Here is an 11,479-nt window from a genome sequence, read left to right as displayed (position 1 = left end):
CTCCCCCTTGATCACTAATTGAGAAAATGCCCCACAGCTGGATCTCATGGGGGCATTTCCCCAACTGAAGCTCCTGTCTCTGTGATAACTCCAGCTGTGTCAAGTTGACACAAAGCTAGCCAGTACCCCTTCCCTCCCTAGCCCTGGGTCAGGAAAATCTGAGTGGCAGGACAGCCCTCCTGACGATGACTGTAGGTTGTGAGCTGTGATGGGGGTAGATGGAACCCAACCAGTGCAAACTGGGGTGCCCATGCACAGTGAGGGCACACCCAAAGGTAACAATACTAAGCTGCTCAGGTGCTGCTGCCGATGTGAGGTTGCCTGATTTATGGCTACATTGGCAATGAGATGGGCTAGAATAGGGTCAAATAACAGAGGTCTGGGGGGGATCAGCCCAGGGTGGGGAGTCTGGGCCACACATTCCTGGCAAGAATACCAACTCAGCTGACTGCTCTTTCCACCTCCCCCCCCCCCCAAGCAGGCCTTCAGCCAGGGCTCCCGTGTGGGGGAGAGGTGTGAGGGAGGGGACCTGGTCTAGGAGGGGTATAGGGAATCTGTGTTCACCACCTGCAGGTGCTCACTTCCACTCCCAGGCTTGGCCCTCAGTGTGTTCCACCACCAAGCCCTCCTCCCTCTACCCATGCCCCCCTCCCCGCTGTCGTAGAATACAAAGCAGCCTCTGTCCAGGGCATCCCTACCGATAATCCTAGTGGGGGCACATTCCCCGGACCAGCCCCGACGGGCCCGAAGGATTAGTGTCTCTCCCCCAGCCCAAGGGATTAGCAGTCCGGACCCCCACTTGGGTATTAACCATTCCCCAAGTGAATTCGTACATTCCACAGCTCTTGGCCGTGGGGCTGGTGGGGGCGGAGAGAGTTTGATAAAACGGACCCAGATTTGAAGCAGCGCTCCCCCCACACCCAAGCAAGGAGCGCCCTACAGAGAAGGCAGCCCGCTAGGACTCAAACTTCAGGCTCGTCCTTCCCACCCTCACCCAGCTGCTCCCCCTTCTGTCTGACCTCTTGTCCTGACCTGACCCGCCAACTCTTTTCATGGCTCCATCTCTCAATCCCGAGATCTGGAGAGTTGCGGTTACAGGCAACCCCCGAAGTGGCGAGTTTCTGGGGCACAGGGTCGTCTGGAACCCGCCCGGGAGTGGGAGAGCGAGCTGAAGGCTCTCTGAGACTACCCCCTCCTGGTGACAGGGGGCGCGGCACCTTGGCTTTAGGTAACTCTTAAGAGGCGGACCACGGAATCTCGCTTCCGACCCGTACTCCCACTCGCCTCCCCATCCTTCTCCCTAAAACCTCGCTCCCTGCGCCCCAGTCCCCGCCCTTTCCTCCAGTTCCACTCCCTTGGCGCCCGAGTCTCCAGTCTCCCCCCCCCAACACACTCCGCGGCCCTCACCCTCCCTCTCCGCCACCTAACTGCTTACCCGCTAGCTCTAGATTTCGTGTCCCGGGGGGTCTCCGGGTCTCCCCTGATCCTCCGGAACCCTCGCGCGCTCCCGACGATTTCCCGGTGCCCACTCCGGGGCGCGCCCCCGCCGCTCCCAACTTCTCCCAACTCAACTTTCCCCCGCGCCGCGGGCAGGCCAGCCTCCAGCGTGCGCGCCCCCCGCAGCGCGCCGTGCGCGCCCCCGGCGCGGCTAGCCGAGAGGCGGAAAGCGGACGCCGAGCCTCCGCGGCGGGGGCGCGCTCCCAGGCACAGCCCCACACCGCCGGCGCGGCACTCCGGCTGTTCCCCACCACCACCCGCGGCGAGGATCCCGGCTCGCCTTCTCTCGGCTTCAGGGAGCCACCTCTGTGAGGAAAGAAGCCAGCTTGACGTTGGGGGTCGAGGGCGTGGAGTAGGCCAGGAAATTGAGACGCAGGGAGTTGAACTACAGATTTTTTGACGTTAAGGTTCTGCAGGGCCCCCGTCCAAATAACACCACTGGCTCGAAGAAAGCCCCGGTGTCTACCTGAGAGAACGGGTGGCAGGCGAATGTGAGGAGTAATGAGTGGGTGGCGTTGGGTGGCCGAGACCCTGAACTGATGGAAAACAAAGACAACTTGTTGAAGATTCCTCACTTTCGCTAGAACTACCTCCGCGCTGAATGGAAACCTATTCACAGCCGACACCTATATTTTAAAGACCCTTGCGTGTCATCATGTTTCCTCAACTAAATTATCAATTATTTCAGATAAAGAATACACTTTATGCGTCTTCAGTCTGCCACGTGGGCAAATCACAATATTGTTTATGCAAAAACACTCAGATTTAAGTGAGTTAATTAACAAACGGTTAGCGCCTACTTTGGTTCCGCGCTGAGGAATGCTGTTTGGGACCATTTTCGCCCGCTTCACAGCCCTCAAGAATGCAATCATGAGACAATTAGAGAGTAGTGCAAGAAAATCTATAATCAACTCCTTTATAGGATGAGGTAAAGGCTGCTTGCTGCAAGTGTAGCATCTGTCTGTGGTCTTGTCTGTTGAGGGAAGGAACTGACCTGCCAGTCTTCGCGGGCCACACCCTGGCTGACTCCAGTGGGCCTGCTCTGAAGACTGGGATCTGGGGGACACCCAGGCTCCAGTCAGCTGGCCTCGGCATGTCAAAGTGGAGCCGCTGGAGTCCGGTGGGTTTCGAGACGATAAAATGGGCCCAGCAGAAAGAGGGGACTCTGGCGTGTGTCCTTCCACTCAAATCCAGACTCTAACGGGGCACACCTGTCTCGCGGCCCAGCCCTGTGGTCAGCTGGTCCCTGTGAAGTCATCAGCAGTAAGACATCGCTCAGAATCATCCCCTAGTCAGTCCTGGGGTCACCAGGTAGCCTAGGAGAGGTGAAAACTAGTGCTGAAGCTGTCAGGAGGTCGCTGGTGACTCAAAACACCCAACCAGGTCAGAGCCAGGCCAACAGAGCTCGGGATCTAGGCCGTCAAACGCTAACTTCAAGCAGAGAGCACCCCACCCCCACCCTCACTGTATTCTGGAACGCGTAGTCCCGGAGCGGCCCTTTTCTGGAAGGCTGTGAGCACAGAAAAGGAATAATAACAAGAGCGGGGCACACTGGGAGCCTCCGCGCCTCGGCGGAGACGCCCGAAAAAGCGGACACGCGATGCTTCCTGGGAGTTGAAGTTTAAGGTTTGCCTCCGCGATGGAAACGAGTCCCTGGAGTTGATCGCTGCAGAGAGCCCGAACGCAGCCTGTTGGACTTTGTAGTCCGCGTGTCCTCCGCCACAGGCATTCTTGGGGAACATGGCTGCCCCGGGACTACAAGTCCCAGATGCCAGTGCGTGGTGAGCGAGTGGGCGGGGCTGGAGCTGTGGGTACCACCTCCTCTGCAACACCAGGGCCGGGAGTCTTAGAACCGAGGGCCCGCAGGGGTCCCCGCGGCCGCTGCGATGCAGAAATACGAGAAACTGGAGAAGATTGGGGAAGGTAATGGAACCACGAGATGTTCCTGCAAGGTCTTTTTCTGAAGACCCTACTTGCAGTCCCAGCTTCCTTACCGTCAGCTATACCTGCAGGCTCCGACCTCAGCACTGGCCAAAAGCCCTGGCTGCTGAGCCCAACACCCAGTGCAGAAACCAACCCTGTGTTAGCATCTGCGGTAAACTCTTGCTCTTAGCCTTAGCAATCTCTGGGCCAGCCTTCCTAACCGCGGCACTTCCTGCATTTCTCGTCCCTAGCCTCAGCATCACTTGCAAACCTCACCTGGGATTCCTGCTTCAATTCATTGCAGAACCTCCAACCTTAACATTTTTGCAGGCCTTCATTCCTCCCGTAGGTGACTCCTCGGTACTTCCCGACCCTACCCCCGACCCCGGAGTTTATGGCAGATTCTCCCTGCAGCTGAAGCCTTGGGGCTTTTTAGGCACCTTCTCCTTGGCATCCTCATTCACAGAACTACTCCACATCTGGCCTTTGCCCTGAAAACTTGCCCTTACACACTAAGATATTGAGAAGGAGCCTCTCCCTCACCCCCGACCTTCCTCTAGGCACCTATGGAACTGTGTTCAAGGCTAAAAACCGGGAAACTCATGAGATTGTGGCTCTGAAGCGTGTCAGGCTGGATGATGATGATGAGGTAGGCCTAGGGCATGGGAGGGAGGGGAGTCTAAAGTCTGTCTTGGGTTGTGTGTAACTATTACCCCCTTGCATGTTATAGGGAGTGCCAAGTTCAGCCCTCCGGGAGATCTGTCTACTCAAAGAACTGAAGCACAAAAACATTGTCAGGTAACATTGTTGGAGAAGGTAGAACCTCCTCATTAGACTGGGCTGGTATTGGGATGTTAGAGGCCAGCTTGGAGGTGTGGCTAAGCCTTTCATTTTCCCTAGGCTTCATGATGTCCTGCATAGTGACAAGAAGCTGACACTGGTTTTTGAGTTCTGTGATCAGGTGAAAGAGGGGCTTGGGGGGGGGGAGGTGTACTTATCATGGGAGGGTATAGGAGTCCAGACTAAGGTTGACCTTGGTCCTCTTCTCCTCACTGTGACCTCCACTTAGGACCTGAAGAAATATTTCGACAGCTGCAATGGTGACCTGGACCCTGAGATTGTGAAGGTGAGAGGAAGAATGCCTAGGGATTCAGGGTACCTGGATGTGCCTATATAAATATCAGCACTCTTTGACTGCCAGGTTGGGGGCATGGGGTACCAGGGGAACCCTGTTTCTGCCTACCGAGGACTACTTGTCTTGGTGAACGTTATTTTTGTGGTCGCCTTTGACTTGCACAGACAGTATCTGATTTCAATGATGCCATTTGCACTCCAGAGATGAGACACAGGAGAGACTATGTCCTGGATTCCACAAATACTGGGCCTGCATAGTGCCCCGTACTTCTAACTTGAGCACTCAGAAGGCTGAGGCAGGGCCATCTTAAGTTTAAGAGTAGCTTGAGATGCAAAGCAGGGCCTTGTCTCAAACATCAAAGCAAAATCAAGGCAAAAGGGACTGGGCAGATGGCTACTCCTCCTGATGATGTGAGTTCAGTTTCCAGCACCCAACTGGTATAGCTCACAGCTACCTGTAACTCCAGACCCAGGGGATCCAGTACCCACTTTTGTCCCCAAAGGGCACCTGCACTCATGTGCACACCCTCCTCCCCTTGACACACATGTACATTCATACATACAAACAAACATAATTTTAAAGTAAATCTAAGAGAGAGAGAGAGAGAGAGAGAGAGAGAGAGAGAGAGAGAGAGACCAACAAAATAAGTATTTGCTGAAAGTTTTGCTGTGTAGCAGTCACGATTCTAGGCCTAAAACCAAGTGCCTTGGCCCAGGTTCCAGGGGAAGTGGGGTCCCGAGTAATACTGAGCTTTGTATTTGTGTTGATACTTATGGTGTGTGTACCCAATTGCTGCTGTGTAGGGGAGACCAACATGGACTGGAAATACAGGAAGATCCACCAGAAAGCTGTGAGAAGCAAGGACAATTTGTTACTGTTGTACTCCCCCCACATCCCTCCAGTGCCTGCAATGCAGATTCTCAAAAGTAACTAAGATGAAAGGCTGAAAGATAGCTCAGTCGTTGAGAGCACGTGCCGAGCTGGGCGTGAGGGGATAGTCTTTAACTCTGGCACTTGGGAGGCAGCAGCAGGTGCATCTCTGAGGTCAAGGCCAGCCTGATCTATGGATGGAGTTCCAGGACAGCCAGGACTACACAGAGAGTCCCTCTGTGTAAACAAACAAAACAATAACAAAGAACACTTTCTGCTCTTGCAGAGGACTCACACACACACAAAATGGACTTCTTGACTTGCTGCAAGTCACATGGGCTACAGGTCGTAGTGGGTCTGACTCCCTCTTCCTTACCTCTCCCCAGTCATTCCTCTTCCAGCTGCTGAAAGGCCTGGGATTCTGTCACAGCCGCAACGTGCTACATAGGGACCTGAAGCCCCAAAACCTGCTCATAAACAGGGTATTGCTCTGGGAACAGGGAATGAGAATGCAGACGCTGGAGCCAGGGGTGGGGAGCACTGAGGGAGCAGAATGGGGAGAAGGAAACCTGAGCCTATCCTGAACCATTTAAAAGTCCTTCTCCATGTTCCCTTTGTGTTATCTCCCCTCAGAATGGGGAGTTGAAACTGGCTGATTTTGGCCTGGCCCGAGCCTTTGGTATCCCTGTCCGCTGCTACTCTGCTGAGGTGAGCCTGGGAAGAGGTACATGAAGTTGAAGGGAGGGAGCCCCCCAGTGCCTTGTTTCCTCTGCTCTCTGAGCCCCCTCCTGGACCTCCTTCCAGCTCTCTAAGTGGGAGGGGGGGTCCCTGTGGGTGGGGTCTTCTCCAGGTGGTCACGCTGTGGTACCGCCCACCGGATGTCCTCTTTGGGGCCAAGCTGTACTCCACGTCCATCGACATGTGGTCAGCCGGCTGCATCTTTGCAGGTGACACATTGGGGTTCTGCAGAGGTATTCCTTTCCGGTTGGGGTAACAAATAGGAGGTCTTGTGAAGGAAGGGAGAGGGAGCTCTTGGGGCTGGGGCTGGAAGGCACAGGGGCACCTCAGAACGATGGGTCCTTCATGTATGCTTTTATCCCTGTTTTTTTCTGCAGAGCTGGCTAATGCAGGACGACCTCTCTTCCCTGGCAATGATGTGGATGACCAGCTGAAGAGGATCTTCCGATATCCTCCCAGTGCCCTTAGCCTACACCCCTTCACCTCTTTGTAGAAAGGGAGTGGGCATAGAGCTTAGAGCAGGGGTGAGAGTTAGCCATTGCTTGCCTTTCACATTGTCCTTGCATGGATGGAGTCACTGTTGGTAAGGATGAAGCTATTAGAAGTTGTCCCAGTGAGCCTTAGGAGGAAGGAAGAAGGCTCTTGGGGAAAAACGACTCATCTGTTTGAACTACAAGTATCAGGGGTTGGGTTTTCCTACTAAACACCATAAAATGGGGTTCACCTCAAGCTGGGCTGGGGATAGAGCATGGTGGTATAAGAGAAGGACAGGTGGGAGTGAGGAATCCCCCCACTGGCCCCTGAAGTGTAGGTGTAACCCTCCCCACAAGTGACCCTTGACCACATGGACACACTGCTAGGGACACCGACTGAGGAGCAGTGGCCTGCCATGACCAAGCTGCCAGACTATAAGGTGAGCCTGGCTATGGGAGGTCTTGGTTCATTAGAGGCCCCTTTTATTTTCCAACTCTATGATCCATGCTTCTGACCTGACTCTGCCTGGCCTTCCTCTGCAGCCCTACCCAATGTACCCAGCTACAACATCCTTGGTGAATGTCGTACCCAAGCTCAATGCCACAGGGAGAGACCTGTTGCAGGTAGGTGCCTGGTGGGGGGGGGGGGTTTAATGGATGGGGCCATTTGTCTGTCCAGGACTAAAAACTGGAGATTGTATGCTTGCTCAGAGGGTCAAAAGATGGTGGGCTGTCCTAGCCTGAGCCACCTTTGTCTTTCTTCCCACCTGCAGAACCTATTGAAGTGTAACCCTGTGCAGCGCATCTCAGCAGAGGAGGCCTTGCAGCACCCCTACTTCTCTGACTTCTGTCCCCCATAGGCTCTCTGACTCCCGGTGGCCAGGCTGGGGCCTGGCCTATTTAAGCCTTCCTCCCAGGAGGGTGGAAGAGTGGGGTGTGGGATGCTGAGCACCAGCTGTGCTGGGCCAGCCAGGGCAGAGTTACCCTGGCCCGCGGCTTTCCCTCCCTCCGTGGACTTTATTTAATTTCATAAATTGGCTCCTTTCCCACAGTCTGATGATATGGTGGTGGGGTGGCTCTGGAGGGTGACTGGGGACTCCTGCAATGTGATTTGGCCCACAGCCTGTGCACCAAGCTACTCATGTCTGCTCTGTCTCTTTATGTACCCTGAGACCAGGAATAGGAGGCAATGGTCCCTGTTTTTTTGTTTGTGTCATGGCAGTCCCTCCACACTCAGCTTATATTCTCCTCTACACTTTTCTCCTCTGCCTACAAGGCCAGATACAGTCCTGAGATAGGATGCCCGAGTGCAGAAGGAGGGAGTGGGCCAGGCCTCTCTGGCTCTGTGTCCTATGTAGAGCCTTCCATATCTGTCTTCTCACACTTGGAGTTGTCAGCTGGGGCAGGGGAGACCCAGAGCTGTGTGGGTCTATTCCATAAGTACAGCCCTTCCCAGTTCCTGTTTGCCACTTTTCCAGGGGTTGGAGTACAGTGAGAGTAGGAAACTGGAGTGAGACGGAACTCCAGGAGTGCTCTCTTGACAGGAAGGGGAGCCGGGCGTGGTGGCGCACGCCTTTAATCCCAGCACGTGGGAGGCAGAGGCAGGCGGATTTCTGAGTTCGAGGCCAGCCTGGTCTACAAAGTGAGTTCCAGGACAGCCAGGGCTACACAGAGAAACCCTGTCTTGAAAAAACAAAAACAAACAAAAAAAAAAAGACAGGAAGGGGAAGGGAGGGCTCTCTTGGGCCCACTGTCTCAGCAGGTTGTCAGCTCCTGTGGAGAGGTTGGAAAGGTGAGAACCTTCGAAGGCAAGACACCAGTTTGTGTTCTTGCACATGGACTAGTTCTCATGTAACCTGCCTCTTCCACCTTCTCGCTGAGTTAGTTGGAACCTCGTTCCAACTCTCCACCATTGGTGCAGTGAATACTTACTGACCATGCCCACTGTGGGCTGTCACCTAAGCTCTGGGCATGGAGAGACTACCTTCTTAGATTTTGGTAGGAGGTAAGCCTAGTGGTATAGGCCTCATTTCAAACTACCAAGGAGCCGGAGGCAGTGCTGCAAGGCCAGCGTGGGCTTCAGAGTGAGTTCAAAGTAATCTGGACAACCAATAAGACTCTGTTTCTAAATAAACAAGATATAAAAAGGTCTAGGGAGCCAACCATGCCTATAATCTCAACATTTGGGAGGTTAGGGGTTCAAGATAGTCCTTGGCTGCATAGCACAACCCCAGCCGGAAGTATATGAGACCCTGCCTCAGAACAAAAGTGATGGGGGACACTTCCGTGGGAAAACACTCGCATAGCGGGCGTCTTCCACACTCAAGGTGCAGTCCCCGCTACTCAAGAAAAACAAAATGAAAAGAAAATGGATTTGAGAAGCTCATTAATTCTTCACTAAGGTGTGCCTGACTGAGCTCATCTTAAAATTATCCCACCCCCATCTCAAGAGAATTATTAAGTCTAACTGGGGCCCAGGTCCAGCTGGAGAATGGATGGGGCTGGAAGCTGTCATCAACTCTGCTAGTGTCTGATCTGTAAGGCAGACGCCCGAGGCACGTGTACTAGAGCTTTATTAGGGTAAAGAAGGCAAAGATGTACAGGCTGGGCATGTCCAAGATGTCACGGTGCAGCCAAGTGGTTCTAGAGCCTTGTCACGAGGTAACAGGTACGGTGGGAGGCAGCGAGTGTCTTGGTGACAGCACAGGGAGTGGTAGGAGGCCTGGTAGGACAAGCCACAGCACTGGGCAGGACCCCTCCACCTATTCTGTCCTGGACCTTCCTCCTCTCAACCTGTCCCAGCTGTCCCAATTATGGGGGATATTTCTTATTACCTGGGGCCTAGGCTGAGATGGGGAACATGTGTTCCATGCCCATTCAACTCTTCCTGGAGCTGTGGGAAGAGGGAGTCAGGTGGAGACCAGCCAAGATTGTTGCACCTCTAGCTTCTGGATCAAGTGTTTAAGGTTTGGGGTGAGGCCTAAGTGTTGGGGATGGAGGAGGGCAAGGGAGTGTTACCAGAGTGTTGCCAGAGTGCCTTTGAGAGCCCCTTCTGTTCCAGAAGTACCCCAGGACTCTGTCTTGAAAAACCTGGGGACAAGTGGCAGGAGTAAGGTGGCCAACCAACATCTACCTTCTTAGACACTGGTGGCCTGATTCTTCCCCATGGTGTCTGGGGTTCTATCCCACCTCACAGAGGTAGTCGAGGATCTCGAGGATGGTAAGCAGGCTGGCTCCAATAAACAGTCCCATCTGTCCCCCAATGTCTCCTGTGGAGGCAGAGTGCTGTCAGTTCCTGATCACCTACCTTCTGCACCCCTGCAGACCCAGGCACTCAGTACACACCCAGCAACTCCGACACTTCATAAGCCGCCTTTTGTTCCACTGCCTCATAGTTGAGGGCCTCAAAGAAGATATCCAGAACCAGTACATTCTCCCTGAAGGAAAAGAAGCGCGAACTACTTGCTGGACACCACCTGGTGCCAGCTGGAAGTAGGTGTGGGCATTCTGGCCCCTTTCAAGAACCTTGGGTTGTTCCCATCCCCCAGGTCAGAAAGTTTAAGCAGTTTGCTCAAGTCCCAGAACCCATTATGTAGGGATGACTCTAGCCTGGGCTGTGTGCAAAAGGGTTCCAGTCCAGTTCCCTGCTAGGAGCCCCTTGACTCAGGTACTGTGCCTCCAGCCTTGCTACCACGTCACTTGCTCACGTGATGTAGGTCTCGCTACGGTTGTATTTCCGGGCCAGGTAGCGAGCTGAAGCGCGGCTGGGAATCCGCACCATGGAGAGCTCCTTGGCATAGCGTGTAGTGGCGCACGGGTTGGGACAGACACAAGTGTCCTTTCGCAGCATAGCGTCTGCAGGCCGCAAAGCAAGGGACAGGAGTACTTGGCCAGAGGGTTGTGATCAACGTCTGAGTGGGTGGGGACAGGGAGGCTGAAGAGATGTGCCTTACCCAGAGCTGGGCTGGCACAGTCCTTGTACTGCTGGGGGCTGCACACTGGGGAGTTTCCTAGGATAGGAAGAAGAGACCGACCCGGGAGCTTGAGAGCGCCCCCTAGGGTATCCTCATTCCCTACTCCCAACAGAGCCCAGTCCCTTACCAGGCATATGCATCATTCGACATCCACACTTCCGAGCCACATAGCGTGACTCACAGGCCAGGCGACACCCTATTAAACTATAAGGAGGGCTGGGGCTAGGGGAACCCAGGGGATCAGAGGGCTCTGGATCAAAGTCGGGATCCACAGATGCGGTATTGCAGTCACCCCATGGTGGTGGCAGGAAACTCAGCTGTCAGAGGGACAAGGTTACAGAGGCCATGTAGTAATAGAGGTTGGGGGGGGGGTGAGGCTCCCACAGTCAGGCTGAGGCACTTTGGCTTGGGGTCTGAGGGTCTTCTAGGGAGGGTAGGAGCTTGGGGAGGGTGGGAGGCACAGGCAGTTGAACCAACATACTTGCTGTTGCTGGCAGGACACAAAAGTCTGGTGGCCTGGGGCCGCACCGAAGCCCAGCTGGTCAATGGCAGGGGGTTCCTCCTGGCCATGGATCTGCACTCGGATCCCCACCTCAAATGGGGTCTCTTCTGCAGGGAGGGGCCTTTAAGGCCCCAGACACTCCATTCCCAGGAGAGACTCTCTTGGCAGTCCCTCTCCTCAGGATTTAGAAAAGACAGCCCTCCCTCTTCCCACAAGACGACATGCTTTGGGAGCTCTACCTACACACCTGCCTCCTCCCTCTCCCTCTCCCTCTCCCTCTCCCTCTCCCTCTCCCTCTCTCTCTCTCTCTCTGCCTCAAGCATGTGTCCACCCGTCCCTCTCCTCAGGATTTAGAAAAGACAGCCCT

The 11,479-nt window shown here is 54.5% G+C and overlaps 3 protein-coding genes across 7 annotated transcripts in view; 1 reads left to right on the top strand and 2 right to left on the bottom strand.

Moving 5' to 3' along the window:
- Slc4a2 (solute carrier family 4 member 2) overlaps positions 1-2,998 on the bottom strand; it is a 17,517-nt gene extending 14,519 nt beyond the window's left edge. Inside the window, exon 1 of one of the 4 annotated variants that reach the window (XM_029535404.1) lies at positions 2,492-2,998. The gene's annotated coding sequence lies outside the window, so the exon portion shown is untranslated. Of the gene's footprint in view, positions 1-1,019; positions 1,121-1,435; positions 1,641-2,491 lie in introns of those variants that run through there. The other 3 variants (XM_021190029.1, XM_029535406.1, XM_029535405.1) reach the window with 3 other exon arrangements.
- Positions 2,999-3,301: 303 nt separating this feature from the next.
- On the top strand, positions 3,302-7,687 carry Cdk5 (cyclin dependent kinase 5). The gene is made up of 12 exons (XM_021190034.2): positions 3,302-3,420; positions 3,981-4,069; positions 4,151-4,218; positions 4,321-4,381; positions 4,490-4,546; positions 5,812-5,907; positions 6,059-6,133; positions 6,276-6,372; positions 6,541-6,610; positions 7,016-7,076; positions 7,180-7,260; positions 7,410-7,687. Exons 1-12 carry the CDS (start codon positions 3,384-3,386, stop codon positions 7,494-7,496), a joined length of 879 nt encoding a protein of 292 aa, XP_021045693.1. The 5' UTR covers positions 3,302-3,383; the 3' UTR covers positions 7,497-7,687.
- Positions 7,688-9,191: 1,504 nt separating this feature from the next.
- Asic3 (acid sensing ion channel subunit 3) overlaps positions 9,192-11,479 on the bottom strand; it is a 4,560-nt gene continuing 2,272 nt past the window's right edge. Inside the window, exons 3-11 of one of the 2 annotated variants that reach the window (XM_021190032.1) lie at positions 11,092-11,219; positions 10,738-10,927; positions 10,590-10,646; positions 10,344-10,491; positions 9,982-10,073; positions 9,826-9,905; positions 9,655-9,726; positions 9,471-9,529; positions 9,192-9,358 (exon numbers count right to left, since the gene is read on the bottom strand). In XM_021190032.1, coding sequence (XP_021045691.1) covers positions 9,280-9,358; positions 9,471-9,529; positions 9,655-9,726; positions 9,826-9,905; positions 9,982-10,073; positions 10,344-10,491; positions 10,590-10,646; positions 10,738-10,927; positions 11,092-11,219 — 905 coding nt within the window. In that variant the 3' untranslated portion in view covers positions 9,192-9,279. The remainder of the gene's footprint in view (positions 9,359-9,470; positions 9,530-9,654; positions 9,727-9,825; positions 9,906-9,981; positions 10,074-10,343; positions 10,492-10,589; positions 10,647-10,737; positions 10,928-11,091; positions 11,220-11,479) is intronic. The other variant, XM_021190033.1, reaches the window with a different exon arrangement.

Source organism: Mus pahari, chromosome 2 (assembly GCF_900095145.1).
Source record: "Mus pahari chromosome 2, PAHARI_EIJ_v1.1, whole genome shotgun sequence".
Classification (NCBI taxonomy): domain Eukaryota; kingdom Metazoa; phylum Chordata; class Mammalia; order Rodentia; family Muridae; genus Mus; species Mus pahari.
This window is presented reverse-complemented; position numbering and strand designations above follow the sequence as displayed.